This window comes from Pezoporus wallicus, unplaced genomic scaffold, assembly GCF_028554395.1.
Source record: "Pezoporus wallicus isolate ANWC-B61680 ecotype Strahan unplaced genomic scaffold, APGP_CSIRO_Pwel_v1 contig_8542, whole genome shotgun sequence".
NCBI classification, from domain to species: Eukaryota; Metazoa; Chordata; class Aves; order Psittaciformes; family Psittacidae; genus Pezoporus; species Pezoporus wallicus.
Window position 1 is genome coordinate 5,470,852 of NW_026640148.1, and position 26,960 is coordinate 5,497,811.

The 26,960-nt window shown below is 42.2% G+C and overlaps 1 protein-coding gene across 1 annotated transcript in view; it reads right to left on the reverse strand.

Annotated features, from left to right (window-relative positions):
- FANCD2 (FA complementation group D2) overlaps positions 1-26,960 on the reverse strand; it is a 39,626-nt gene that overhangs the window by 2,688 nt on the left and 9,978 nt on the right. Inside the window, exons 11-40 of the mRNA XM_057417756.1 lie at positions 25,712-25,812; positions 25,132-25,240; positions 24,398-24,433; positions 23,858-24,001; positions 22,684-22,818; positions 21,176-21,307; positions 20,793-20,900; positions 19,427-19,536; positions 18,058-18,118; positions 17,223-17,348; positions 16,141-16,214; positions 15,912-16,052; positions 14,686-14,786; positions 14,276-14,391; positions 13,336-13,444; positions 12,356-12,454; positions 11,618-11,727; positions 11,002-11,148; positions 9,352-9,468; positions 8,526-8,654; positions 8,212-8,327; positions 7,260-7,373; positions 6,573-6,700; positions 5,174-5,273; positions 4,684-4,806; positions 3,817-3,910; positions 3,200-3,271; positions 2,873-2,911; positions 2,171-2,245; positions 955-1,029 (exon numbers count right to left, since the gene is read on the reverse strand). Of these exons, the coding sequence (XP_057273739.1) occupies positions 955-1,029; positions 2,171-2,245; positions 2,873-2,911; positions 3,200-3,271; positions 3,817-3,910; positions 4,684-4,806; positions 5,174-5,273; positions 6,573-6,700; positions 7,260-7,373; positions 8,212-8,327; positions 8,526-8,654; positions 9,352-9,468; positions 11,002-11,148; positions 11,618-11,727; positions 12,356-12,454; positions 13,336-13,444; positions 14,276-14,391; positions 14,686-14,786; positions 15,912-16,052; positions 16,141-16,214; positions 17,223-17,348; positions 18,058-18,118; positions 19,427-19,536; positions 20,793-20,900; positions 21,176-21,307; positions 22,684-22,818; positions 23,858-24,001; positions 24,398-24,433; positions 25,132-25,240; positions 25,712-25,812 (3,141 nt within the window). The remainder of the gene's footprint in view (positions 1-954; positions 1,030-2,170; positions 2,246-2,872; positions 2,912-3,199; positions 3,272-3,816; positions 3,911-4,683; positions 4,807-5,173; positions 5,274-6,572; positions 6,701-7,259; positions 7,374-8,211; positions 8,328-8,525; positions 8,655-9,351; positions 9,469-11,001; positions 11,149-11,617; positions 11,728-12,355; positions 12,455-13,335; positions 13,445-14,275; positions 14,392-14,685; positions 14,787-15,911; positions 16,053-16,140; positions 16,215-17,222; positions 17,349-18,057; positions 18,119-19,426; positions 19,537-20,792; positions 20,901-21,175; positions 21,308-22,683; positions 22,819-23,857; positions 24,002-24,397; positions 24,434-25,131; positions 25,241-25,711; positions 25,813-26,960) is intronic.

The window sequence follows — 26,960 nt, forward strand, 5'->3', positions numbered from 1 at the left end:
ATCCTGTTTACAAGGTGAACTGTGACTTTAAAGCAGGCATGAGGATTTCACTGCAAACACAAGGGCTTTTTACCATCTCCAGGGTTTGTGCCAGATTCCAATTCTCCCCTATACTCATAGCTGCAATAGCATATTCTGATCCCCAGCTAGGCTTTTATGCTCCTGATGCCAGCTCTGGACTAAATTGGTAGCAGATCTAGCTTGGGGAACCATGCTAATGGCTTTCTCCCTTCAACAAATTTGGCAGAGCCCCTTCTTGGACATGTGTTCTTCAACCTCTTAGGAGTCTAACAGGAACAAAGCAGCACAGATGAAGTTCCTGCTAACCGCCTTTCCCATGTGATTCTCTCTCATGACAAGCACTGGCTCTCCACACTGTAAACGGGGTGCTAGTCCTCTCCTTCCTTACTGCCCCAAACCTCCTACAGAGGCTGTCAGACTGCACTTTCCAACGTTCCTCCTCTCCCTTTGTCCTCTTCCCTAGTATCAACGTAACAAGGCCAAAAAGGCACCTCAAGAGGATTATGAGTAAAGTTTTCCCTTGTTCACCTCCTGTTACCAATTCTTCTGACCCTCAAGGCTGTTGATCTTTGCCAAAACTTCTCTCCCATATTATCAATTTGGCATCTAGACTTCATGCAAGGTCTCTAATATCTTGGCTTGTGTCCTCAGAAACACTGTCTTACAGAGGCCAACGACCAAAGATGTCAAGAGCCTCTGCCCTAAAGAAGTATGCTAACCTGACCAGACATCCAAGTCAGCTACTTCCAGACCAAATACTTAACTTAGGGCCATTAAGCCAAGGCTATTGCTCCTCCTCTCAGAGTTTTTGCTTGTACAAATACTGCTGGAAGCTTGCAAGTAGAGCCAACCTATGCCCCAGCTGGGAAATAAATCATTCTTAGGACAGGAGCTTGTGCTGCAATTCAAACTTACCTTGGAATTCAATCTTACCTTGGAATGGCCACACATGTGATGAAGTTGTCTGGTACTCAGCTGCAAGGTTTTCAGCAAACTCTGCACATCATCCTGCAACAAATAAGTAGACCAGCACACCATTCTATCAAAGTATTTTTCCATAAGGGAAAAAATAATGAGACAAGTGTTCCCACAGTCCCAGCAATCCTTCTGAAGGGTTATGGGATAGAGATGATGCACATATTCAGGAAACATCAGACAAACAGGATTAAGCCATAGGAGCCTTGCACTGTGCATCTAAGTAGCTGGTAATAAAAGTATGACCTCATGTCATAAGGTCAAGCACTTTGAACTGATTTTTGTATCAGTTTGGATTGAATTCATATTAGTGGAAACAGGGCAATAAAAATACAAACAACCTTGTCACCTCTTGCCATGAGCAAAACCCTGCGAATAGGGGAACCAGAGGAGAAGTACAGAACGTACTGCTACACCATGGTATTTGAAATGCATCAACTAACTCTGAGTATCAGTGCTCTCTACTGAGCACATGACATGACACTTTCTGCTGTCCAGTGGCAATGACTAGATATTCATTTGATAACCTCGTTCCCTCAAACATCCATGAGAACTCATCTTACATTTGTAATAGAAAGGAGTTACCTCTTAGAGACTAAGTTACCAACTTAGCCTTAAGTTGTGAAGGCTAAGCCAAAGACTGAGTCTCACTGGCAAAGCCGGACTGCCTTGCAACAAAGCAGGGGGAGTAAAGTGAACTGTTCTTGCCATGTAGTACAGCAAGGCTGGCCTCTCCATCTGCACCCATGCATACTGTCCTGCTCAAAGCTCCAGGAATTACTGCAAGCACACCAATGTCACTGTCCATCTGCACCACAAGCCCTCACCAACCTGACCACTCAAATGAGCTTCCTACTCTGTGATTGACACCTCTGTGGTAACCGATTCTGAAGGAGATAGAGATTGAAAGGCCTTCTTTTGCCAACAGAGAAGCCATCCAATGAGAAGAAGGCTGGCAAGTTGGGAAACAGTGATCTGTTTGCTGAGAGAGCATTGACTGTGCAAGTAAACAGGGCACAGCACAGCTGGGAGACATCTGATGTGTTTGTCATGAGGTGTCTGTCACAAGTGTCACATGTTGATATGTTGGCATGACAAGACAGAACTCTTCATCTAGCAAGAATCAGTCCTGCTTCCCAGCTGGCTCCAAGACAGCTGTCTCCAAAAGGCTTACCCTGTGCTTTTTAAAGCTGTAGTCCAGGAGAGGCATGGCAAGCTTCAAAAATGCTTCTACAAAGAGACGGCCGTACTAGAAAAGAAGGATAAATATATCAGAAGGGTAGTTCAAATTCCTGTTCAAAGAACCATCATAAAGTCAAATAAGATGACACATTCTTTCAAACTACCCCAGAGACTATTCTTGCTTAGTAAAAGACTATACTCGTGAAGACTGTACTGGAATATATAGGATCAGTAAAGTGTCCCACTTCAATCACTGCAAAAAGAGGTAAGAAGGACAAGATCTCATTGTTGTACGCATCCCTGGCTGTATTCACCACAAAGTGGGAATAAAACTGAACTACCTACAAAATGTTAAAATCCCTATACATATGCATGAGTCAGAAAAGGGAGAGCTGCAGAGGGGGACAAGATCTCTCTGGGCTCGGAGGGAGACCTGTCTGCTGTGATGTCTCCTCTCATTTGGACTGCCAGGGGGAAAGGAGAAGAGAGAAAGGGTCTGAAGTCAGAAATGCCGGTCGCAGTAAGTTCACTCTGGTTGAGCCACATGGTGAGGATTAGTGGAAGACAGAGGTATAAGAAACAGTCTCTGCTGCTTTCAGACAATTCAGTAACCACCTCCACTCCCCTGAAGGCAAGGATTCAAGAAAGCTGGTTCTTAAACTGCTCTCTTCAGTTATTTTGAATTCTTGCTTACCTTCAGGCAGGTGCCAAGTACAGGCCTGCTGTCAAATACCTGCTTGGTCAAGAGGAAAAAAGAGCCAGATCAGTCCACAAGTCTAAAGGGAACAATGTAAGCACATCAGCCAATTCGTTACATACTCTCACTACAGTGAGAAATTTGTTCTAAGGCAACATCAGTCCTCAAATTTCAACAGGGACCACATAAGCATATGAAATGCAGTGCCTGTCAGGTGGAAGTACTTGATAGGATGGCCGTTTGGTGATCTTTGTGCTCATGAACCAGGGTACACTGGGCTTTGTGGGGAACATGAAGGTAAAACCAGGAAAACAACAATCTCACCTTGACCAAGTTAATGAGGATATGGAAATTCCGCACAGCGATGTTCCACTGCAGCAGCTTCTCCAGTTGCACCTAATGGGATGCAAGGAGACAAGAACCCAAGGTGGTGTATTTCCTCTTACCTTCCTGGATACTCTCTCGGCACTTTGCTGCTGTTGTTGTTGAAGACAGAGGAACTAAGCTTCAACACAGGAGATTCATCACAGCAAAACCACTTAATGGCAATTCCAGCCTGATCAGTGCCCACATGGCTTAAAATGCTGAGAGTTAACACACTTCCTTGCTCTCAGAACAGCTCCTGGTTGCAAAATAACTTTGTGCTCCCACATGGGTGTGCAGACCAACTGCACAGCTCAGTGTTTTGCAGAGCACTACCTGCTTTCTGGTTATAGCTTCTACTGGATATACTAGATTTTTGACATGGTACAAACCAGTGAAAAAGGATGCTACTTATATGTCACTCTGTATATCAGTTTTGGCTGATGAATGAAGCTGTCTGACTGCATTTCCTAGGCAAAGTTCAGAAGATCCTTTCCAGTTTATATACCTTTATTGTACAGTACTGTTTAACTTACGTCATTTTCCCCTCAAAGAGTCCAGTGCATTTATTTTCGTACCTCACTCGAGTCTGATGGTTTCCCAGCTGGGATGCTTTTCACTGAACTCTCTAGCTGAGCCATCATTACTCTGAAGAAAATCAGGAATGTCTGCCTGTGGAGAAAGCGAGAGCAAAACTAAAAGCCAGCTCTGAGCACCAAGATAAACTTCTTGTCCCCAGAACAATGTGAAAAATTTGAAGGTTACTCAGCTGCGCATTCTTTTCAATAGGAAATTGCAGGAGATTGACCCTAGGACTCATAAGCACGTCCAGCCCAACCCCATTGCTCAGACAGATGGAGAATCCTGGGAAGTCACTATCACTTCTCCAGTATGAACTACAGACACCCCTCACTCTTTTGTAGCTCTAGAGGTGCACAGTGAAAGGTTTGCAGCTCTTCACATAAGATGATTTTAACAGTTCCAAAGTGCAGGAATTTTGGCCATCCCTGGATAAACTGGGTTTCCAAGTTCTTATACCAGGAGCAGAAACACCCTGAGAGTGCTTTTGCACACTGCATATCAGTCCAGGATTATCTAGAGGCACCCCAGGCCTCTAAGGCTGACTTTTGGAGCGCTTTATACCACCACAGTAGCACAGAAAGAGGCAGCATACCTGACAACAAATAGCAGCCCATTCTCCAATTAAAATGGCTCACAAATAATAAACTCAGCACTGTGTTAATGTACAAGGACATTCCCCTTAACATAAAGTTAACCATGTACTAACTTGTTGCATGCTGCCAAAAAATGTTTATAAATGCCTATAGTAGCCCACACCAGTATTAACATATTAACAGACCCAAAAATAAGAAAATTAAATATTAAAAAGCAGAAATTTTCATTATGCATCTCAAGAAATTCAAAGTTTCTACTAATATAGTTACCTGGTTAGAGTAGGGTAAGTAGAAGAACATCCATCTTTGGCAGAGTTGATCAGTTCAGGGACACCAACACTGGAGATTTCTTCTATAGCTTTCAGGATGTTATCTGTGTGCTCCAGGTAGACACTAAATCCAAACCCAGCTTAGTTAATCAGTAAATATTACACAGAATAACACAGTAAGTTCTTAAACACTGCCCTATCTGCAACACGGCCTAAAACTGACAAGCTCATTCTTATGCCAAAGGCAATCATACATAGGAAATCCAAAGCAATACTTAGAACTGTCACAAGTAATGTCACCGAAAGCTACCAAACATGTTTCTACAGCCAATGGCTAACAGAATTCTTCCTATCACTCACTGTCTGTCAATGCAATGTAGGCCAAACTGTGCAAGTGTGAGGGTTATGACTGAGAGGGGTCATTCCTCTGTAGCAACAGGAATTATTAGAAAATGAGTGTCTCAGCATTGAGGCAATGGCTTGAGCCTTACCAGAGCAGAGTATGCAGTGCACTGTTGAACTGGCTGCCCTTCTCCCGATCTCCACTAGGTTTCACCCATGACTGGCAAAGGAACTGCTTTGCTAGTGAAGCTGTAAAAGATAAGGGATAACTTACTGAAGAAAGAATCCAAGACCATTTCTTTCTTCCCTATAAAGGCAGTGTGTCCAAATGGCTTTTTGAAAGGTCACAGTATCGTTACTCCTCAATATGCCTGAACTTTGACAAGTCGGAATGCATTTCCCCTAAAAAGCAGTAAGGCCACAGGGACATGTATCATAACAAAATATATACACACCCAGTGTGTTCTGGTCTGGAATAGCTGTTCACGTCAGATCCATGAGCCACCTCTGGACATTTCTCCCTGACAAGCTTATATTAAACCTTATTTGTTTGGTAGCTCCCACAGTATTCCAACCCTTTCATTTTAATTAGGCAATATGCAGTCCTTAGGGCATCAGTTTCTAGAAATGGAATTTCTAGAAGTGACTTGACTTTTTGGCCACAGTGCTATAATAATAAATGCGAACAGGCAAGTTTAGAGTTTACAGATTCCTTAATTCAAAACTGCTAAGAAACCCGTTTCTCTCTTGCAGAAATGTTTCAAACCAGGAAATTATTAGTTGAAATTGGCTATTCCCTGCCATAAGCAGTGCGCAGTTCTCCTAATGTGGGACTTTTAAAAACGGTCAAATAATCTCAAAGTAGGGAAGTCACAATTCTGAGTGACTATGGAGTTCTGAGGACAAATTCTAGAGATGTCTCAGTATGACAAGGTATGGCTGAGAGAGGTGACGGTCCAGAGTCTTTATTTCAGTGTGTGACAAAGTGGAGACCCAATATTTTTCTTGTACATTTGTCGCAAGCATGTTTTACCTGCTTGAATGCTGCTCCTCTTACAGAACGGGTCCTAACCCATGAGGAGAGCTCTCAACTGGAAACGTTTGTTGCATGGAGTTAAGAGCATGTAGGTTTTCCTCTCTCTGCTCTGAAGTAACAGCTGTATTTGAATTCATTTCCATAATTTTTAGAAACGAGCTAGCCATAGACATCTGTACTTACACTAGGAAGCTACATCAAATTAATCAGTGATTAAACTGGTACCAAAATTGAACAGCAGGCTTGCTCTTAGAACTCTAAAAAGCTGTGAAGTTTTGATTTTCGAAAACACCAGCTAAGAGACTGAGGCAAAGCAAAACAAATACCAAAGAAGATTCAATGTATTTACTGCTATTCCTTTTCTAAGAGCTAGGACTGTTCACCCAGCATGATCACTAGGACACCATGGGAAATCTCTCCCTCAAAAGATGCCGTCCAGAGAGAGAACCCAAGATTTACAGGCAAAACCATCATGAAAACAGATGTCAGATTAGAGGTGCTTCACACATTACCAATTTTCTCTTTCTTCCAGCCAGCCACTGGTTTCTCAGTGATGGTGATCAGGAGCCGAGTGAGGATGAATGCACAGTGGAAGTTGGGAACACTCTGCTGGAAATTCAGCAGGTAGTGGAAACTCTCACTGGAGATGACAGAAAAGGGAAAAGGTAAAACTAATGTAGACAATCTCCCAGAAACATACATAAAAAGGAAGTATTAGACCACCTCAGGTATGAGGTCTCCCTAGCCCACTATTTTATCTCTGGCAGTGTTCTCCTGAAGAAGTGCTGGTCAACCACTAGTAAATAAAAATTCAGCCACTGAGAAATTTCTCTCAAGCCCCAGTCACGTTAAGTCCAGCAACATCTTTATATACTGCTTTTGCTTAGTGTTCCGGTAGGCATTTTAACTATCCGGAATATACTTATTCCTTCTGTGAATCCTACTAATCACTTCATCTCAAATAGCATTCAAACATTGAATAATTAATAATTAATACATATTTTATAATCCAGTAGCTTCTTTTCATTAGGTTTGACTGCACTGCATTCAGTTAAATACAAACCTCTGTTTGAAGATAGCTAGCTCAATGCTAGCTCTACGAGAGGCCCCAAACATACATTTACCCATAATGCTCACACAAAACAGGGGAAACTGCTTGAAATTCATCCCTTTCAGAACTTGGGAAATACTGACTCTACCTTATCAGATCCTCAAGAAGAAGAAATTCTGTCTCTCCTGGTTTTAGTCTGCCTGCAAGCACCTGGAGAGCTGACCTTAGCAAGTCAGCATTTTCAGACTGAGAAAAACCATTCCTGAGGGGAGAAAGAAAAGATCCAGTTCATCATTAGACTAGAAGAAAGAGAGACACCAGATGCAAAAGCATCTCTACCCAGTTCATCATCAGACTAGAAGAAAGAGAGATATCAGATGCAAAAGCATCTCTGGGCGTATTTTTGCAACACTAAAAACAAAGAAGCTGGATATGCAAGAAGAGCTCCGAAATATGAAAGTTATAAGGTGACACAAAAGATTGGAAACTGAATGGGAATGGAAAACCTTGTGCACACACAACAGAAACTTTTCAGTTCACAAAAAGCTTCTATGATGTTATCCTGGATTATATTAGCAGATGCAGAGGTCAAACCCAGGTGCACCAGCACTACTGAGTTTTACACAAATGCAGTTCAAATGCATTTGACTAAATGCACATGGCTTTTAGTCAATGAAGTACAGATTCATCCTTCCCCATTGACAAAAGAAATTCTTTCATTGCTCAGGATTCACGCAGTGACAGTTCAGCAAAGGATGAGGGGACCCGGTAAGAAATTCCAAGACCCCTAGGAAGAACAGGAGTTGCACAGCTAGGTGTGCCAGTATGCCACTCACACTGGTCTTGATCCAAAAGCACACTGAATTCTATCCAGTTCAGTGCTTCATCACCTACAGTTTTAGTTCAGCTCAGGATCAGGCAATGAAGCTTGACATAACCATAAAGTGCTTAAAAGTCTCCAGCCATCGCAGTGTGTTGTTCTGTGTGGCTTACAGGCCATTTGCTGGGTACAAACACTTTAAAGATGATGAATAGGAGGAGGAAGCAATAAAAAGACTTTGCTCACTTAGGTGACTATACACTTTTTTGTTTAAACTTACCAAGCAAATAGGGAGCAAAAAGTTAGTAACAGCTGTTGGTAACAAGAGGACATCAGCATGTGCTCCTGGATGTTCTCTCCTGGTTCATCTTCCGCACCCTGATTTTGTATAACTGCCTTTAATACAGAACAAATAATTCATTAAACACTAATCCAAGGAAAGATAATGGCACAAGAATCCATTTCCATAATTCCATGTTTAAAAAAAATTGAGGAAAATTAAGCAGCTCTTTTTTCCCCACAAACAAAACTAAAAATACCTTTAGAGGTGACAACACTTGATAGTTTTTTGAGTCAAAATTGCTGCCCATTCACCTGGAAGTAGTTGTGCATGTTCTCCATGTGATTGCACAGTGGCTTTAGTAGCTTGACTACACACATAGCAACTTCCTTGGGGGATCTCTGACACAGGTGGGAAAAGCCAATATCCTTGTAGCTTCTTTCCTGCAGCAAATAAAAAAAATTAAAGTCATTTCATCAGCCTTACTTGAGAATAACTTCACATCAAGCTCTACCTCTAAGACTGCTTCTGAGCAGTGCAATCCCTGATGTCGATACCCTCTATGAGGAACCAGCACAGAGTAAGAAAGTTGGTAGAAAGAGAAAGAACACTGAATCTGATAGAGTCCATCAGGTTGCAGTGAATTTCTCATAGTTTAATGCAGTGGGCCACACATTTACTTTACTCCTGAAGGCATCAGCAAGGAATGCAAGGAGTCACTGCACTCAGGTGTTCTTCTAAAGACTGCAGAAAAAGCAGAAGCATGGATGCAGTAGCTTCTGTTGGATAGAGCAGCTATCTGGCCTGCCTAAGCTGAGCTACCCCTTGAACAGGAGAGACAGGGTCCCCGGGGAGGAGTAGGAAGAGGGCTGCTCGAGTTTTGAGGCTGAAAGGCTTTCCATCTGTTATGTACCCTTCCCTCAGACATGCAGAGAACCAGATGCTACAAACATTTCAGCAAGGGAAGTGGTACAGAAGTCTCTTTTGAAAGAGCAAGTGCTGCTCTGACACACAGCTGGGCTCAGACTGCCAGTTAACTGAAAATTATTCTGAAAACCTTTTCTCTTGGGAAAGACCTGCAGGAGGCGACTGATGTGGCCCTGCCTCTGCCCTACATCCATTGGCTGCTGCAGTACTTGCCTTCAGAAAAGGTACTCTCCTTGTGGAGCCTGGGGTCAGCACATGCTCCAGCTTCCAGCACAGGTCATCCAGAAGGAAGCTAAGTTCAGCAGGCCCCAGCTGCACAACTTCACAAAACTGCAATTACAAGAACAGTCAATCCCAGGACCCAGATGTAATTGTAGTGCCTTAAAACTCAAGTTCACCCCCTCCATCTCCAGTTATGACTTCTGAATTACTTAACCTCTGCCAGGGACCTATTTGATGGTTTTATATATCCCCATTGTAGGTATGGGGCATCAGTTCTGGTTACTTGAAGAGTGAAGCATGCCTGGTGCTCCGAACACAGCTGAGGCAACATCAGTAAGAGAACTGATATACATATATTGACACTGAAAATTAGCTCCTAAAGATAAAAAGAGGTTTAAGTCCAAAGAATCACCAAATTCAGCAGTTGAGTAATAGTCAAGAAGTAATTTGAAATAATGACACAGAGACTTGTCAAACAGTCTTCCGACTGGCCTGTGACCTGCATGGGGGTGTTGGTCGATGAGAAAATGAACATGAGCCGGCTTCAGTGTGCGCTTGCAGTCCAGAAAGCCAACCATATCCTGGGCTGCATCAAAGGGAGCACAACCAGTAGGTCGAAGGAGGTGATCCTGCCCCTCTACTCTGCTCTTGTGAGACCTCACTTGGAGTATTGTGTGCAGTTCTGGTGTTCTCAACACAAAACTGTTGGAACAAGTCCAGAGAAGGGCCACGAGGATGATCAGGGGACTCGAGCACCTCCCGTATGAAGATAGGCTGAGAAAGTTGGGGCTGTTCAGCCTGGAGAAGAGAAGGCTGCATGGAGACCTCATAGCAGCCTTCCAGTATCTGAAGGAGGCCTATAGGGATGCTGGGGAGGAACTCTTCATTATGGACTGGAGTGATAGGACAAGGGGTAATGGGTTAAAACTTAAACAGGGGAAGTTTAGATGGGATATAAGGAGGAAATTCTTTACTGTTAGGGTGGTGAGGCACTGGAATGGGCTGCCCAGGGAGGTTGCGAGTGCTCCATCCCTGGCAGCATTCAAGGCCAGGTTGGATGAAGCCTTGGGTGGCATGGTTTAGTGTGAGGTGTCCCTGCCCATGGCAGGTGGGTTGGAACTTGATGATCTTCAGGTCCTTTCCAGCCCTAACTATTCTATGGTTCTATGCACAGACACAGCTGTCCTTGGAACAGGCCAGGCTGTACTCCAGCCTGCCACAGGCTTTTCACATCTTACAAATCTCACTGTAGCCTAACACCATTAGACTCCAGATGGACTCAGCCTGCCTACAAAGAGAGTAATAAAAATAAGCACTTCTGCTTTCCACAGCAATGCAGTTTTATATAAGATGATAAACAGGACCCTGCTCACTGAGGGAACATCCAGGACACAGGTCCCAAATTTGTGCTACATTTCTGCTCTGTTTGTGCCTTGAGACACTTGGCTTTTTGCAACACAGGCTTTACTTAAATACAATAGGTTCTTTTTAATAGGCAAGCTGCCTCTTAGCAGTGTTCAATATTAAGGCCCCTTTCTTTACATTAGGTCTACATATGTTAATGGAACAGAAAGGGCAGGACCTCTGAGAGAGGGAGTTACATAAAGCCTTAGCAGTACAGTTTTACTCTGTTCCATTTACCTCTGTATGCATCTCTGTGTCCAAGACAGACTTTGTCAGCAGCCCGCAGTGGAGCACAGTGAACACCTCAAGGTCTAACTCTCGGAAGTACAGGCGATAGTTCTGCAGCTTTGCCAGAGGATTTTCTGTCTCTCTCTCAGTTGCAATCTGAAAAGTAAATGGAGAAACTCAGATTGCAACCTGCAAGACTATAAGACTTTCTAGCTCCAATAAAGTTATTTCTTTCACACGTAATTAAACATTTTGTAGCAGGCTAAAGAAAAGACTAAGAAGAATTCACAACAGCCAGTAGAGAGACAAGCACTAGAATCAGAAGCATTTTCATTTTGAACTGTACAAGTCACTAAAAATTTCCTAGGGAAAATACTTAGGAAACTGGAATAACCTTTGCCATCTCCTTGCTGTGAATCTGTGGCCATTGTGAAACCCATTCTGGACTTGCACCTTAAGCACCCATAAGCACCACAAGGGGCAGGTGTCAGGAAGCAGAACTGAACCCCTTAAACTGAGATTAACTTCTGAAATTAACAACCTCTCCCTCAGAGCTCTTGCTTATACTTGTACATCATCTTCCCTGGTCTGCCTTTCCTGCAAGTTCCCAGGGGTATACATATACCTTCTCCAGCTCAGAGAGCTCAATGTCAGGCTGGTTTCCCTCAGAACTGTCATCTCCTTGAGAACGATCTGCAGAGCTGGTTTTGCTGCCATCAGTCTGTTTTTTCTTTCCTTAAAGAGAAAAGCAACTTCAGAAACAAAGGCTACACTGTGCTCAACACCAGACAGCACCTGCAGCCAGGGAAACAGCACCAGGTGTATTTTAATCAGCTCTAAGAAAGCATGGCTCATGCACAGGTTATGTGTCATCCATAGCCAGGATTACAGTCCAAAAAAGAGTCAAACGCATTTGGGGCTCTCACACAATCAGCTTCTCTTTTATAAAAATCACAGTAAGAAATTAAAGCAAATCTACCTGTTCTGACTGTGGTTTAAACATTATGAAGTGACTGAAAAAATGAGTGGGACATCACCTTAAAAAAACATCTGAACCCAAATTTAATGTTTCTTCCTCAGACATGTTATTGAGAAAGGAATAAAATCTGGATAAAGAAAGTAAGACACAGCTGCAGAAGGGACTTGTAGGGATGCCAAGCCAATAGCTTGAGGTGTCCTAATGGCTCAGCACTAGTCCTGCTCTTCCGTCCACATCTTTCTTCTGTTCCTAGGCACAAACACACCTGACACTTGCCTTGCACTTACTCAAGGAAGCCTGATCACTGGTTAAGCAGTCAATTTGTTAAAACAGCAAAAAACTAACCCAGCAAAAAGTAAACAAACACTTTTAAATTTCCTTTACCAGTCTTTTTTCTTACTGGACCAACAGCGTTAGTGGATGATACAGCCTCGAGGGCTTCAGAATCAAAAGTAGCTGGTGGTGGGACATATCCAGGGGTTGCTGAAAGAGCCAAAATGTAGAAATTGGATTAGTTAAGCTCCTGAATGACAAAATATAGTACTTCCTCTAGAATTTGCCTGTATGTTCAACCATTGTGGTGAAAGTCCATCTGCTTTTATGTTTAGGTGCATTTAGCTCAAAACTGCACTGGAATTAAAGCACTTCGTATTCCTCCAGTAAGGGAGAAAAACAAGTGCTCAGATGCTGAAGGACATCTGTCCATGTTAGTGAAGCCTGAAGGGCTGTTCTAAGCACATCTGAGCCCTTCCTGTGCTGGCCTTGCAGTGCTCTCTGAGCTGCAGAAGGGTGTTGTGACTGCACTTTATTTCAGATAAAGTTGGTCTGCTGGTTTACAAACACAGCTCTTAATGTTTAGCTTGTGTAAGGGTATGTGGAAGATGACAGTGTATTCATCATTACATTTATCTAATCAAAGAACTTTCCCATGTCAAAGGTGATAACAGTAATGGGGGAAGCCACAAACAAAAAGACACAAACCTGGTAGACAAGGGATAATGGAGACAATGCCAACGACCAAAAGTCTCCATTTGTTTGTAATTGATGGGCCATTAAGCAACTCCAGGCATGGCTTTAGTTGGACACCTGGACTACAAAGTCCAGGTGATAAAATGGGAGGAAACAGAGGAACTTAATGATATGGGATATTCTGATGGAGAGGGAAGGGTAGAACTATGCAAATTAATGCAGGAATGTGCAGTGAAGTGGGATGGGGAAGAGGGGAATAGGCAGAAACAGTGTCAAAGTGACTGGCCATGAGTAAAGCACTGCTAGTCAGTAGAACTGACCAGTGTGCTCGTCTGCTGAACCCCGTGCCTGATCAGCATGTGCAGGACCAGAATATACAAAGGTTTCCTACTCACCTGCCAAGCATTTCCCGAGCACATTCTGCAGCTCTGTGATGTTCTGTAATCGAGTCAAAACTTTCCCCTTCATCTCAGCATCCTGTTGCTGGCAGAAGGCATTTACAACCTAAAGATAAAAACCAAACTCACTGACATAGGGAGATTTGTATCCACTTTTTCTTTCCTGAATAACGTTCTCAAGTTCTGAACAAGCACACAACACAGCACAAGTGGCCTGTGTGACCAGATCCAGATGGCATGAACAAAGCTCTTCAGAAGCCCACGAGAACATGGACATAATTGGTGCAATCTACAAAAAGCACCAGTGCAACAACTACAGCTCAAATATTAACTGAAGAAGAGGAATTAGGGGGCAGCACATTGTTTCTGTGCTGCTTGTGGCTCGAGAGCCCTTGCACTTCCCAGGTCTTCCAGGAAAGAGGCAACCCCAAGAGAAGAGCAGGAACAGGGAGGACGGATGCAGAATTGCACCAGCTCTAACAGAACTCATGTTATCAGAATAACCCCACCAGGGAGCATTCCCACTGACCACCAATGTTAGCAAACACATGGGCAAATCTGCTTAAAGGCACCACATTTCACCCTTCTGTAAACTCACAGAGGTGAAGAACAAAGCACAAAATCACGAACTTGGGAAAGCCACAGTCATCACAAACTGTGTATAAACTGCGGCTGAGCAGCAGATTAAAAACTCGCATCAGCAAGGCAGGTCTTAGAGCCCCTGACCAATGAAGCAGAGCTGCTGGTAGCAGCAGGATAAAGGATAAACGGTAATGAAAAGAAAAACACAGAGAGGTCATCAGGACCTTGCTGGAGAAGGTTTTCAAGATGCAAGACTTTTCTTCAACAAGAATTGTACCCCTGAAGCCCAAGATTAGTGTTTATAAGTGCTACTCCTTAGTGCCACTCCAGCAGCTGCAGACAAGGCTCTACTCACCTCACGAAACCAGTTAAGAGCATAGAACAGGAGCGAGCATAGAAATTCCCGTTCCTGCTTAGATAGAGAGTCCAGCTTCCCTTCAGCCTCCAGGTTAGTCAGGTACAGGGGGCAACCTCAGAGCAGAAAGAGAACATGTTGGACTTTGTTTGCTACCCAACCCTTTGGTCTTTGTGTGGACAGTTTCTTACTAAAGCCTGTATCAATTCCAGTGGTTACTGGGAGAAAGCCTCGTCAGCCACTCTCAACAAAGCAATTTTCTCCCCTACCTCCCTTCCACTTTGTGGACAACAGAGCATCCCACCCCTTCACAAACCGCACGATTCTTCCTACAACTGCAGGAAGTCTTTGCAGATCTGGGACAGGCACAAGTCAGAAACCAGACTCCACAAAAGGTCTATTTCCCATACCTAACAGGGCATCGATCTCCTCCAGGCTTCCACTGTTTTGCTCTGCAGTGTAGAACCTCAGCAGTCGGAAACAGGGTGACAGACATAGTGGTGACACTACCCTTGGGGGGGGAAGAAAAAATACATGGAGCAAGTCCTATGTTTTACGTATCTGCAGAATGTCTACCACTTTACCATTATATCTTATGTCCTCCCTGTGCTACTTTGCCTACACCTTCTATTCTGCTTCTTGCCAGTCCCAGCAACACAGAGCAGATATGCACCATTATGGTTAAAATAATAACACAAAAATAAAAACTGGATCACCAGTTTTCTGGAAAAGCAGATACGGGCAGAAAACCAGCTGTAATGAATAAAAATGGGGTCAGATTTAGTGATGGTAGAAATCAAATTTGAATAAGTCAGGATTAACTATATGAAATTGTGCAAAGCACAGCTGTGAGCAGTGAAGAAACATCCCTGAATGTTTTCTAGCACGCCACTGCTTACATTCTGAGTGAGGAAATTAACATTTTTCCATAGATGCATGGAAAGAGCTACCTGTTCTTTTATTTTAAAGTGATCCTTTTGTAACCAGAACTAAAATACCAACAAGATCTTATGACAATAAAATTACATAGGATATGAAGGTGCCAGTTAATAAAAAACAACAAACCCACAACTTATTTTTCACTTTGATGCCCTACTGTTTAATTACAGTTTTCTTATTTTTTTTTTTAACATAATCCTGTTCCATTTTCCAAAGACAGAGCCCTTATTTTTCACTCATATTTCACTTGTGGCTGCATGTGTGTGGTTTTGCTCTGGAGCACAGTCTACATTGTCCAAGTACAACTGAGAGTGAGAAAAACAGTGTACTGTTGATACGCACTAAGTTCTTAGTGACTCTATTTGAGAATCATTGCTGAAAACATGAATTTTGCCACCTCAGAGTTGCCTATCCATCTCAATCTGGCATTCAATATCACCGTAACACCAGAAGAAACAGCTACTCTTCTCACATATGTATCTCATTTACCCAAGACCACCTAAACAGCCTGAGCCAGGACAGACTGCCATTTCCCAATCAGCTTTCGCCTCTAGGCCTATCTAAACATATCGAACAGCAAGAGAAGAAAAAGAACACTGGGAACTGTTGTATTCTCTGCCCAGTGAAGCTGTGAAGTGCACCAATGAAAACAATTCCTTTACCTCTGCAGTCATCCCACAGTTTAATGTCAAAGTACCTTTTACTTTGGCTGCTCATTCCACCAGCGACCCTTCCAACATTACTCTGTGACACCAATGGTAGGAGGTTAATGGCAATCGCTCCCTGAGTTTCATCTTCATCCAGATTATACAAGGACTTCACTGGGAACAAGAATGAACTGCAAGGAAAGATAGACAAGCTCTTGTTAACAAACTCAGTTCTCAGTGATAGAAGCATTACAAATGCTTAGCCTGTGATGAGCATACCCATCCACTGTGGGGCTGAGATCCACCACAAAGTCACTGGGAAAGTCCTCCACCAAACTCTTCCCAAACTTGTCCTATAAGGAAAAGGAAAAAAACCTGCTCAGCAAAGGGGCTCTGTGAAGAAAGCTTCAACAGCAGCAGCAGCAGCAGAAAGTGCAGAAGGTAAGGCCAAACAAAAGTATCCTGGAGCAGTCACAGCAATGAAGCCAACTGCATGTAAGGAGAGACAAGGCATGCCTTTAGAGACAAAGCCAGGAAACACTGCTAAGTATGCACAAGTTTCTCCCCTGTTCTTTGGATATGGGCTTGTCTACAAGTTCCCCAGTGATACACAGACAGAGCAGCTGGCTAGAAGAGGAAAGCAGACATGGGAAATTCTGGGTCCTAACAGCAGACCACCAAAATGAAATGGCTGGAAAATGTTGGCAAGATTTTATTTCACACAATGTGTCCCACATACTTCATGTGTTAGAAACAAGGGAGATGTAAAGAACAGGTTTGACAGAGTCTGGACAGACAATGAAAAGATCCAAAAAGCCTGAATAAAAATTGTAAGAAGAATCTTAGCTTGCTTTGCATTTCAGTCTTGCAAGGAAAAAGAAGAAATGGCTTGTACCCTTCTGCCAGGTACAGACCACGTACAGAGTCCCCAGGGAGAAGAAAGTCCCATGGCCTTCACAAATCTCCTCTAATTACCACAAATACCATTTATTTTTTTATTACCATAAATGACTGTGGCTTTTCAAAGTCCTTAGCCATCAGACAGCCTTAACAGCCTGACCAGAAGCCAATCTCAATACTAAGTTTAAAGTTCTTTCAGATTCTACTTTTATCTATGAAATTTAAAAGCAGGCTTTAAAAATGTCATTTAATTACCTTTAAAAGTTTCCCTATTGTCATTTAAAAGTCAACATAAAGGAAGCCGTTGAAACACAATGAAGAATCTGCCACAACCAAAAAAAAGCTGAGAGCTCAAAGAGGATTTTTTATCTGATCAGTCTCTTACAGACCTTGAGCATGCCTAGATCATATTTCTGAAGAATTAATTTAAATGATTGAGTTCAATCTACTGTGCAACATACCAGGAGCTGCAAGTCCAGATTCCCCTTCTGCTTCTCAATCAAATTGGCAAATTCATCATAGTACAGAGCCAAGACCTCTGGTGTTTGCTCACAGCAGAAGCCCACAAGGTCCAGCAAGTTAGAAAGCTGAAAGGAGAGAGAACAGTCTGCAGAAATGGGCATGGTAAATGGTTCCAGCTCAAGCTTTTATCTTCAGTACCTTTTATACTAATTTACTCTGAGGCACATCCAAATTTCAACTCTAAGCAACAGCCCATGGTGTTTTAAAACCCAGTTTTAAAAATGAACATGGGTCTTTTAAGGTACTGGCCCAGCTCTGTTATGAAAAAAAAAAACAACAAAAGAGTCTGTCCAGGACCACCCTTAAATAGAGGCCAGCCTAGAAGAAGGTTCTTCAACAGGAGCTAAGGAAAAATGCCAAGGGCAGGCCAACCCTGTACAGCAGAAGTACTCTCTCTAGATGCCTGGAAGGCACTGCTGCCAAGCCGAGAGGAAGGCAAAGGTTGCCTTTGGCTCATTGAAGCAGATTGTCCTGTTTTTTCCCTTTTTGTCTGAAATAACATCTGGATAGAAGACTTCCACTAGATGGCTGCAGTACTGCTTGTCCTGTCCTAGCAGCAGGCAAGATCAGCGGGTGCTATCTTAATACAGACCTTTGTTTCTCCAAAACCATTTTTAATAGATTCTCGTCTCTACAGTCAATGGATGAGAATCCCAGACTCAGTAGAGCTAACTCCCAGATACATACACTGCTTCAGTTAAGACTGTTTCCAGTCACACCTCCTGGCTGACCATATCCTCCCTCTCTCCACACTGCCCCATTTTTGGTACTCACCTGCTCATCACGCTCGCTGTTCAGCTCCAGTCTCTCCAAGGAACTACCATCTCCTTCATTCCTAAAAGCAATTGATAACCTTTTGTTGCACAACACTTAGATATGCAATTCCCATCACACACACAAGGTTCTCCCTCAAAAAATTGAAGAACTATGCATGAAAAAGATGTTCGTTGGGACACTATTAGGAAAAGACCTACTGCTGTCTGGGACCTGTGGGACAATCCTCAACATTTTCAAGGATGTGTTTTTAATAACTTGTTGAAACCTAGGCCCTCTAGTCACCTTCTCTTCTAAAAGCCAGATGGAGCCTCATCTTACCATAAGCCTAGTATCTGTAGTTGCACATTAGGATAGCTATTCAAAGTTCCTGCTGCTTACTTGCAGGGTTCAGAAAGGTATATTTTCCTCTGATTTTCCCTGGCTTTCAAGTCTGTCTCCTTCAATCTTTCTCTGAGGAAATCAGACAGGACTCCAGTAGGTTACACAATGATCTAATGTGATGCAAAGATATTTCTCAAGTACCATCAGACAGATTTTTCTAATGCATTTGGGTCAGACTTGAGTGGGAAGGAATTTCTCTACAGGTCAAACAGATTTCCTCCATTTACTCCATTTTCCAGGTATAGAACATGCTGAGATCATCTGCATGCACTTTACCTGGCAAACTCCCTAACAGACCCCACGGGCTCTGCTTTTGTTTGTTTGCTTTGTAGTTTTTTTTTACCCTTGTTATTCACCTTCTAAAATTTTCTAAATCTCCTCTTGAAGTAACTAGGTTAGCAAACACTGCTTAGACTTGAAGTAGTGCCTTTAAATTAGCAAGTCTGATGTCAGTGCTATGGGAGCAACAACACAGAGCTTGGAGCTAAGATGGGCTTTTCCCTTTCCATAATAAATAGCAAAAGCATTTTATTAAGAAGTGCAAACTCAGGGAGCTAAATCACTCTTCCCAACACCAGTAAAATCTTTATTTCTCAAGTGCTTAAATCTTTGCCACAGCTCTTAGCAGTAGGTTACCTGGTTTATTGCTGTTCATAAATCATTTATACAGTACATTGGAAATTGTCATGCCAATGCCCAGCACAGCAGGAATACTCTTTCTCTTCTCTTTTAGTTTTCCAAAGCAATAGGTCCTGGTGTTGCTAGTTAAGACATCCATGTATAGGCATTAACAAGGAATTCAGGATGTCTTTGAGATTAGCAGCAGGTGAGGGTTGTAACACCAAGCACTGCAGGAAAGTTTTACATTACTGGATTAGACCAGGATATACATGAGCTCAGAGGCAATGCCTCCCTTCCTTTGTTCTGCTCCAGGTTTGGTCTGAACTGAACATGTTAAATTCACCTTTGCTACATTCTCTCTCACCTTTTTAACGCCACGCTGCCTATCATGGTAACAGCACCAATAATCCCCATTTGTTTGTGGTTGGGAACTGTGCTAGAAAGCCATTTCCTGATCACCATGTGCATATCATCCTAAAAAGACAGACACAGACCATGTCACCACATTGTTAGCATCACTCACAATTCTATTGGCATCTTCACCTGATATCATCTCTAAAGGCTGCAGGGGGTGGTTTACTGGGATTACGGCGTTGCAAGAGGCACATGCACATTCTACAATTTCTGTTATTATGAAAATACTGGTCATAGCTGTATCACTAATGATAGACTAAGAGGCCTCCTGACATAGAGAGCATAAAGCAGTCGAAGAAGTTGCTTCAAGGAAGTTGGGAGACCAGTCTGGTCCATGAGAAGTCTTAATACTTGTCAAAGGGATTGAAGGCAAAGCACAGAAGAGTGTTTAGCAAATCATCCACAGGAATCAAAGTTGCACCTGCACCGCTGGCAAAGGAATAATAATCAAGAAAGCCATCACCTTGAGAGAGGAAGATGAACAGCCGAGGCTAAAACAGGGCAGGCACCAAGTGATCCAGAATAGTGTCTGTGACAAAGGGGTATGTTCTTGCCTGACCTCTTAAGCTGATAAACAGTAGGTGATAAAAGACAGAAAACTCATCTAAGCAGGCAGAGGGCTGCCAAGTGGGTCCTGAACCAAGCTAAGTGACAGCTCAGCTTTCTGGTATCTAAATGAAGGTACCAGAAAGTAATTGATTTCAAAGCACAAGCTCTGACCAGAGAGAGGTCTTGAGACACAGGAGGTGAAGTATGCTTTGCAACCTACCAGTCCCAACAAGATCAAACTAGTAGCAAAGAAAATGACAGTACACAATTATGCTATCTTTTCTTGGCCTTCACTAGGCAAGATGCCTCTGGAATGACCTGTGCAGTCCAAAGACAAGTGCCTAATCTGTCCATATAGATCCTCGTATCCAAGAGGCATTGGTTTTAGAAGCACAGTTAAGAGAAGGCAAAGAGGAAGTTGGCTCCCAGGATACCAATTTCTTTGGTGATCTGCCCCTGAAGTCTTGGTATCACGAGGACAAACTGCCAGCTTTGGATCCCCACAGTTACAAACTCTCAGTTCAGAATAAATTCTAGAGCTTACACTCCTACCCTTCTTCTTGCAATTTATGAAGGGGACAGGCAGAACATTTCTGCCTAATATTAATCACTTTTCATAGATAAGGCCATTATTTGCACAACACAAACTGTGGAAGTTAAGCAAAAAAGACCAAGGCACAACCTGAACTCCTTTCTGTTGTGTTACAGAAAAGAGTTAACCTTAATATAGCTTCCTTAATATATATTAAGGACTACATGTTCCTTACCTGAATATAGCTTCTTTCTTGCCTCTGGCTAAATGCTAGTGTGCTGAGAATGTAGAAGAGCTTTCGGATCTGGCATGGGTGCAGTTTTTGTGTAGAATCTAAAATGGTCTGTAAGACAGAAGCCACAGAGTAACTCAGATGTATCAGGAATCCCTTTGCATATTCCCAGCAATATATCAGTTGTCAACTACAGGGAAGACAATTAGCTTTACCTTTTTTGCATATGCATGAAAAAGCTACATTCAGATTAAATAAACATAAATGCAGAACTATTGCTCTGGCCTTAATTACAGCAGTTCATTTTACCAGAGGCTGAATGGGAAGAACAAGCTGACTACCATAACAATATGAGGCTTTTCATACACTTCCTGAAATCTACATACCTTCACGAAGGTGGCATAGCGCATCAGCAGGGATGTGTGCAGTACCACCAAATCAGTGAGCACATCCAGAGAAACATCCAGTTCTGTTTCATTTCCACTGCACACGTGAGTTACCAAAGCACTGACAACCTCCTAAGGGAAAAGCCCAGAAGAAACCATAGGTAGTATCAACAGAAAAATGTCTGCCCTGTTCTGCTCATACAGAATGTGTTGTTCAAGCACAGATAATCAACCTGAAACTCAAACATATTATTCTAAGTCCCTTCTCAGTTTGCTCTTTAATTCCTGATATCCACAATATTGACTTTCTCCTTGAGAAAAGGAGTTCTAAAAGCTCTCTTGATTCCATAATGTAGCTTTTCACCAACTTTTTCTGCCTGCTTGCTAAGACTACTGCAGATTCTGCTCTTTGCTACCAACGTACAAGACTATACACACCTATGCTATTTCATTAGGCACACAGAACACTGCACCATACCCCAGAAAGATAATTTCAGCAGTTCCTGTGTCTTCAGAACCTTTATCAACGCACTTCAGAACTGCCATTTTTGTTTCAAAATATTTTTATGGCCTTAATTCAGTTGATTTCTGGACAGGGATCTCATTCCACTCCCATCCACTGCCTGAGGCTCTGAGTCTTTCCTATGTCACTAACTGCTAATCAGCCATCCTTGACTGAAAGTCTTAACATCCAAAAGTATTACTTCAAGTACTTTGAAGTATACAGTATGCCTTCACCTCCCAGGTTTTTCCCAGTTGATTTTTTTTTTGCACACCTGCTTATGAAGTTTGCTGTAACAAGTAATGCAGGAACACAAGAAACAGTCTTAATTATAAAAATATTGTGCTCCAAAAAAGCACAAATACATTCAAAAGCTTGTGCAAGCTGTCTTAAGTCACCAAATTTTCTGTCAGCATGTCTTTAGGAACTCATGCTCAGAGCTGAAAGTCTAGTCTCTGATTATTCAGAACCGCAGCAGGAGTCCAAGCTGCCCAGAGCACTGAGGGATATCTATGTAACCTTTTTCATCATGGTAAGTTATCAAAGTAAAGGGGAAAAAGTTTCAATAAAAACTATAACAATGGCTTTTTAAAACAGAGGATGCTCAAAGCGACTAGGTATGACGGAACAGGAATACAGAGTTATGAACAAACCTCCTCTGACCCTGGAGCCAGTCCTGACTTCCTGGCTAGATCTCAGTCAACTTGTTTGCACACAGCACAGTGTTTGCACACAGCACAGTCCCCTCTGATCCCTAAGTATTTTACGTTCTGTCGCTTCCAAGGCCTATTTGTTCCCTGCTCCTCCCAGCACTCTGTGTTTGAGTCACTTGCTACCAGAGTTTTGCTGTGATTATTCCCCATCTTCTGCTTGGCCTGATCTACAGCACAGACCTCTCTCCAAAGGCTTCCAACTGCCTGAAATCCTCTTCCCATAAAGGATCATGACAAACATTCTAGAGCAAATGCAAACACAACTACAACAGATGCCATCCATCACACTATACCTGCTGACAGTAAGAATCAAAGGCTGCAAAAGCTTGTTTGTACATGCAGCTGCCAAAGGAGACCACGGCTGGTTGTCCAGAGTGCAGAAACATCTGAGCAACTGCTAGGATTGAAGGGAAGAAGTCTTTGATAACCTGAAATACAGACATCATGAAAAAGGACACTATTGCTGTTTGTTTTCAACACACTCAGTTCTCTAAATAAACAGTGTGCTATAGCTCATCCCAAAAGCTTTGTCTAGTTTAGTAGGTGCTTTCCTGCCTTCTCTGACTGTCCTCTCTCACATAAATGGGCAAAAAGAGCAGGTAAGGCACACTGGGATGGGTTTCTCTAACCTTCTCCACACAAAGGATTTACAGACTGGTTAAGAAGCCAACCTGCAAAGCTACAGAGCTCACAGCAGCATATCCCTTAGGGATGACATGAGGGAAATCACATTACAGAAGAGTACCACTAAATATAAACCCCAGGACAGAAACACTCTTGATCTTATTTTACCAGAAGGACTTTGCTACATCAAGATACTAAAACATCTAAGTTAACTTTTAAACTCACCTTAATCATACATAGTGCCTTTGAACAATAAGTTCATTCTTATTCAGATGTGGGAATGGCCTTATTTCCTTTATCTTATTTTGGAAGGGAGTTAAACTAGGACTGAATTAAACCCATTTAGAATAAAATGTGCCCACTTAAGGCATTATAGTTCAATTAATTAATTTCAAATTCGTAACTTTCTCATCTGTCCTCTACCTCCAACAAGGAGTACTGCATCATTTTTCATTGATCTTTTCAGTTTTCTCATAAACGGTAACTTAGATTACAAACATATGCCCAATATATATATTTAGACCTAGAAAACACTTGGAAAATGGTTCACATAAAGATACGAACTTGCAAAAATAACGTGGGAAATAACAGCATGCCTGGAACACAGAGTGGAGATCTTGGGCTAGGTCACATTTCTTAGGCTGAGAGGTTTTGCACCAAAATAAAAAGCCCATCCAATTCTGAGGAAAGCTCATCTATAAAACCCATGTGACAGTTACAAGAGAGGACATATGCCTTCATACACTGACCTGGGACCAAAAATTAAAACACAGAAGTGTACACAACTGGAATAAATCATCATCTGACAAGATCTTTGGGAGGTAAAAGAGAATCAACACTCACCAGTGAATGATTCTGGAAGGCATTTTGCAATAGCTGTTCTGGCATGCAGCCCAGCTGGATTTTGCTCTTCAGCAATTTCTCAGCTTGCTTCCTGTATTTGGTGTTTGTAGAATGGATTAGCAGCAAAATCATCAGATCCAGAACCTTTCAGAGGAAATAGCCACCAATCATTACACTGAAAAGATACTAAACAGCGCAGACAGCGATACACTTTGAAATCAAAACTGAGAAGGAAGTCAAGAGCTCAAAAAGCCCCAACAACCAGAACTATAAAAAAACCTCATCAGTCCAGCTGGACAGACTTAAAGCAGGTCAACTCTGTCCCTTAACATTTAGAAGGGATTAACTAAGAGTTACAAAGAAAATGCATGGCTGTTACACCAGGAACAAGTCAAATGCCAAAAGAATCACCCGTGAAACATCACTGGCAGTTTCTGCTCCAACTAGAAAAATCTCTCCATCTACAACCATGAAAAAAGTCCTTGAGAACACCAGCAAAAGAGGATGCTCCAGAGACAAGTGCAGACTCAAAAATATTACCTTATGGTCAGATACAGACGTGCTGTTCTCAATAGCCTAAGGGAAAAGAACCAAGAAAGCTGTTATGCTACAGTACATTACTGTATTCCAGAATCAAATCAAAAAAAGGCAGACACCAAAAGAAATCCTGCTCACAGATTTCTCTCTTCTACAAGAGGACAGCTGTCAAAGCCAGCAACTGGATCTTGCCAACAGCAGAGAACCCAGAAGGCACTCAAAAAAACAGCACAAAAATTCAGCTTGAACAAGGATGTTCTCAAATAATATCAGGCTTGAAAAAAGAATGAAGGTACTTAGTAATGAAAGCTGAAAACAAGAAACAGTCTCCTAATCTATATTGAAATGCAATTTAAAATTAAATTTAGCCCAATACCAATTGATTTCTACCTGGACATTTTTAAGCACCTTAAGGCTTCACACAGCTCAATCTCATCATATGGGTACTCATTTTTGCTCCCATAAACCTGCAGAACAAGGTCTATCCTTCACTTCAAGATTTAGGGGTCTGTACAGAGGAGCTCAGTGGCCATCCTGCAAGAACTGTGAAATTGGTAACTGAGGAAGAAAGCAGACTCCTGAAAAAGCACTGCTAATCTGGAACACATAATAAAATCTGTACCAGTAAAATTAAGGGCTAACATTTGTCTTTTAGTATCACATTTTGATTACAAAAAAAGTTCAGGCTCAACCTAGGAGTCTGAATAAGGAAACCAGGACTGAAGCATGTATCTTACCTTAATCCATGCTTCAGAGACCTCTTTCCGAAATCTCACAGCTAACTTGATCACATCAAAAAGTAGCTTCACACAATTCTGGCTGGTAGTTACTTCGCTCATGGAAGAACTGTAAATGATCAGAAGGGAGACTCAGTCATTGTAAATACTCTAGTAAATGGAACAAGGCAGCCTAGCAGTCACAGCAGTTACTTACAGCAGTCATTCTCTAACAGGAATGCTCTGGCAAGGACAGGAAGTTTCAGAAGGGGTAGAAGCAGACGACACAGAATCAACCAAAAACCTACTGAGATTCAGATGGACTGTCAGCAACAACTATTATACATGGAGTTGCTTATCCCCATGCAGACACGGATATAGGTGGCTCAAAAGGAACTACATGCAGGGCAGGGGAAGCTGGCTTGGCAAGGACTAACCAATGTGTTATATTAGCACCAAGTAGGAAGGAATAAAGGTGTCAGCACAGGATAAATTAGGCTCACATACGTAACCACATGTGCCAGAGAGACCATATAAAGAAGGGCTGAAGTCCTCTCGTCCCATCTTATCCCTGGAAAATCATGTAAATCTGCTAAAATACCTGGCCTGGACTTGACTTTTAGCCTTCTTCTGGGAACTTAGGATCTTCAGGGGCAGATCACATGATGACAGATCCAAGTTCTTACGAAGATCAGAAATCACCTGTAAAATAAAAAGCCCTGCACATATAAGGGAGGAACAGGAAAAAGATGAGGAAAAGAAAACAATCTCCAAGAATAATCCTAAAATTACAAACTAAACACTCATGTATTTGTAAACTCATAAGCAACTAACCATGCTCAAGCTTCTTGTTGCTTTGGGGGGGGTGGGGGGGTGTTAAGCTTTAAAAATAAACCAGCAACACTTTGCTCTTCACCCATCATGTCATGATGTTGCAGATGCATGCAGAAAGCAGGAAAGGATTTTCTACAGGTTACTCTGTGAAATTCCCACCTATATCTGCTGTATGTTGCCATGAACTAGTTTTATCCTGTTTGGCACCTGAGCAAGATAAATGACAGCTACAGGAATTCTGGGGGATGTGAGTTTACCCATCTGACTGCTGTCAAATTGCACTGTATCAGCAGAGACTGGCTTGTTGTTACAGGCATGCTGTTTTCACAGTGGTCTCTACAGACTTGGGCAGATCCCAGTCCTCATCTGGCACTAACTAGGCTGAGGCTTCCCCAAAGCATGAAAAGAAGCATGTTCAGCAACACTGGCTCAACCAAATATATCTAGTTAATTTTAAAATTATTCTGACATTTCCTTAGATAAAGCAACTTCAAAACCTGAGGAAGCTTATACCTTAGAATGAAAACTGTTCTCCAACAGGAGAACTACCCTTATAGGAATGTTTCCAAAACATGAACTCAGTGCAGAGAACAAGAGAATTACCAACTTGCAGTCCCATGGATACATCTGGAATTTAAAACCCTTAAAACTTCTGTACAATGCACAATTCTTAGACAAAACTCAGAGGCATAAAGCTGCCAGTTAACTACAGCTCTTCAGTCTGAGTTTAGCTCAAGAAAATTTGACTGCTTTCAGTTCTTTATGATGTTTACAACACCAAAAAAAAAAAACAACAAACAAAACAACTCTAAAAACAAACGAGAAAACTTTACAATAGGCAGCAGAAAGGAAGACATTTCAATTCCCAGGCCTGAAGGCATAACCAAATCCCCATCAGAAGATAGATAGTTTCTAAAATGTGCTTTGATCCTTTGCAGTATTAAAAATTTTGCTTGACAACATTAAAGCATACACCTCTGTGTGTGAAGCAACTGCTCTCTGTCTAAACATGCACT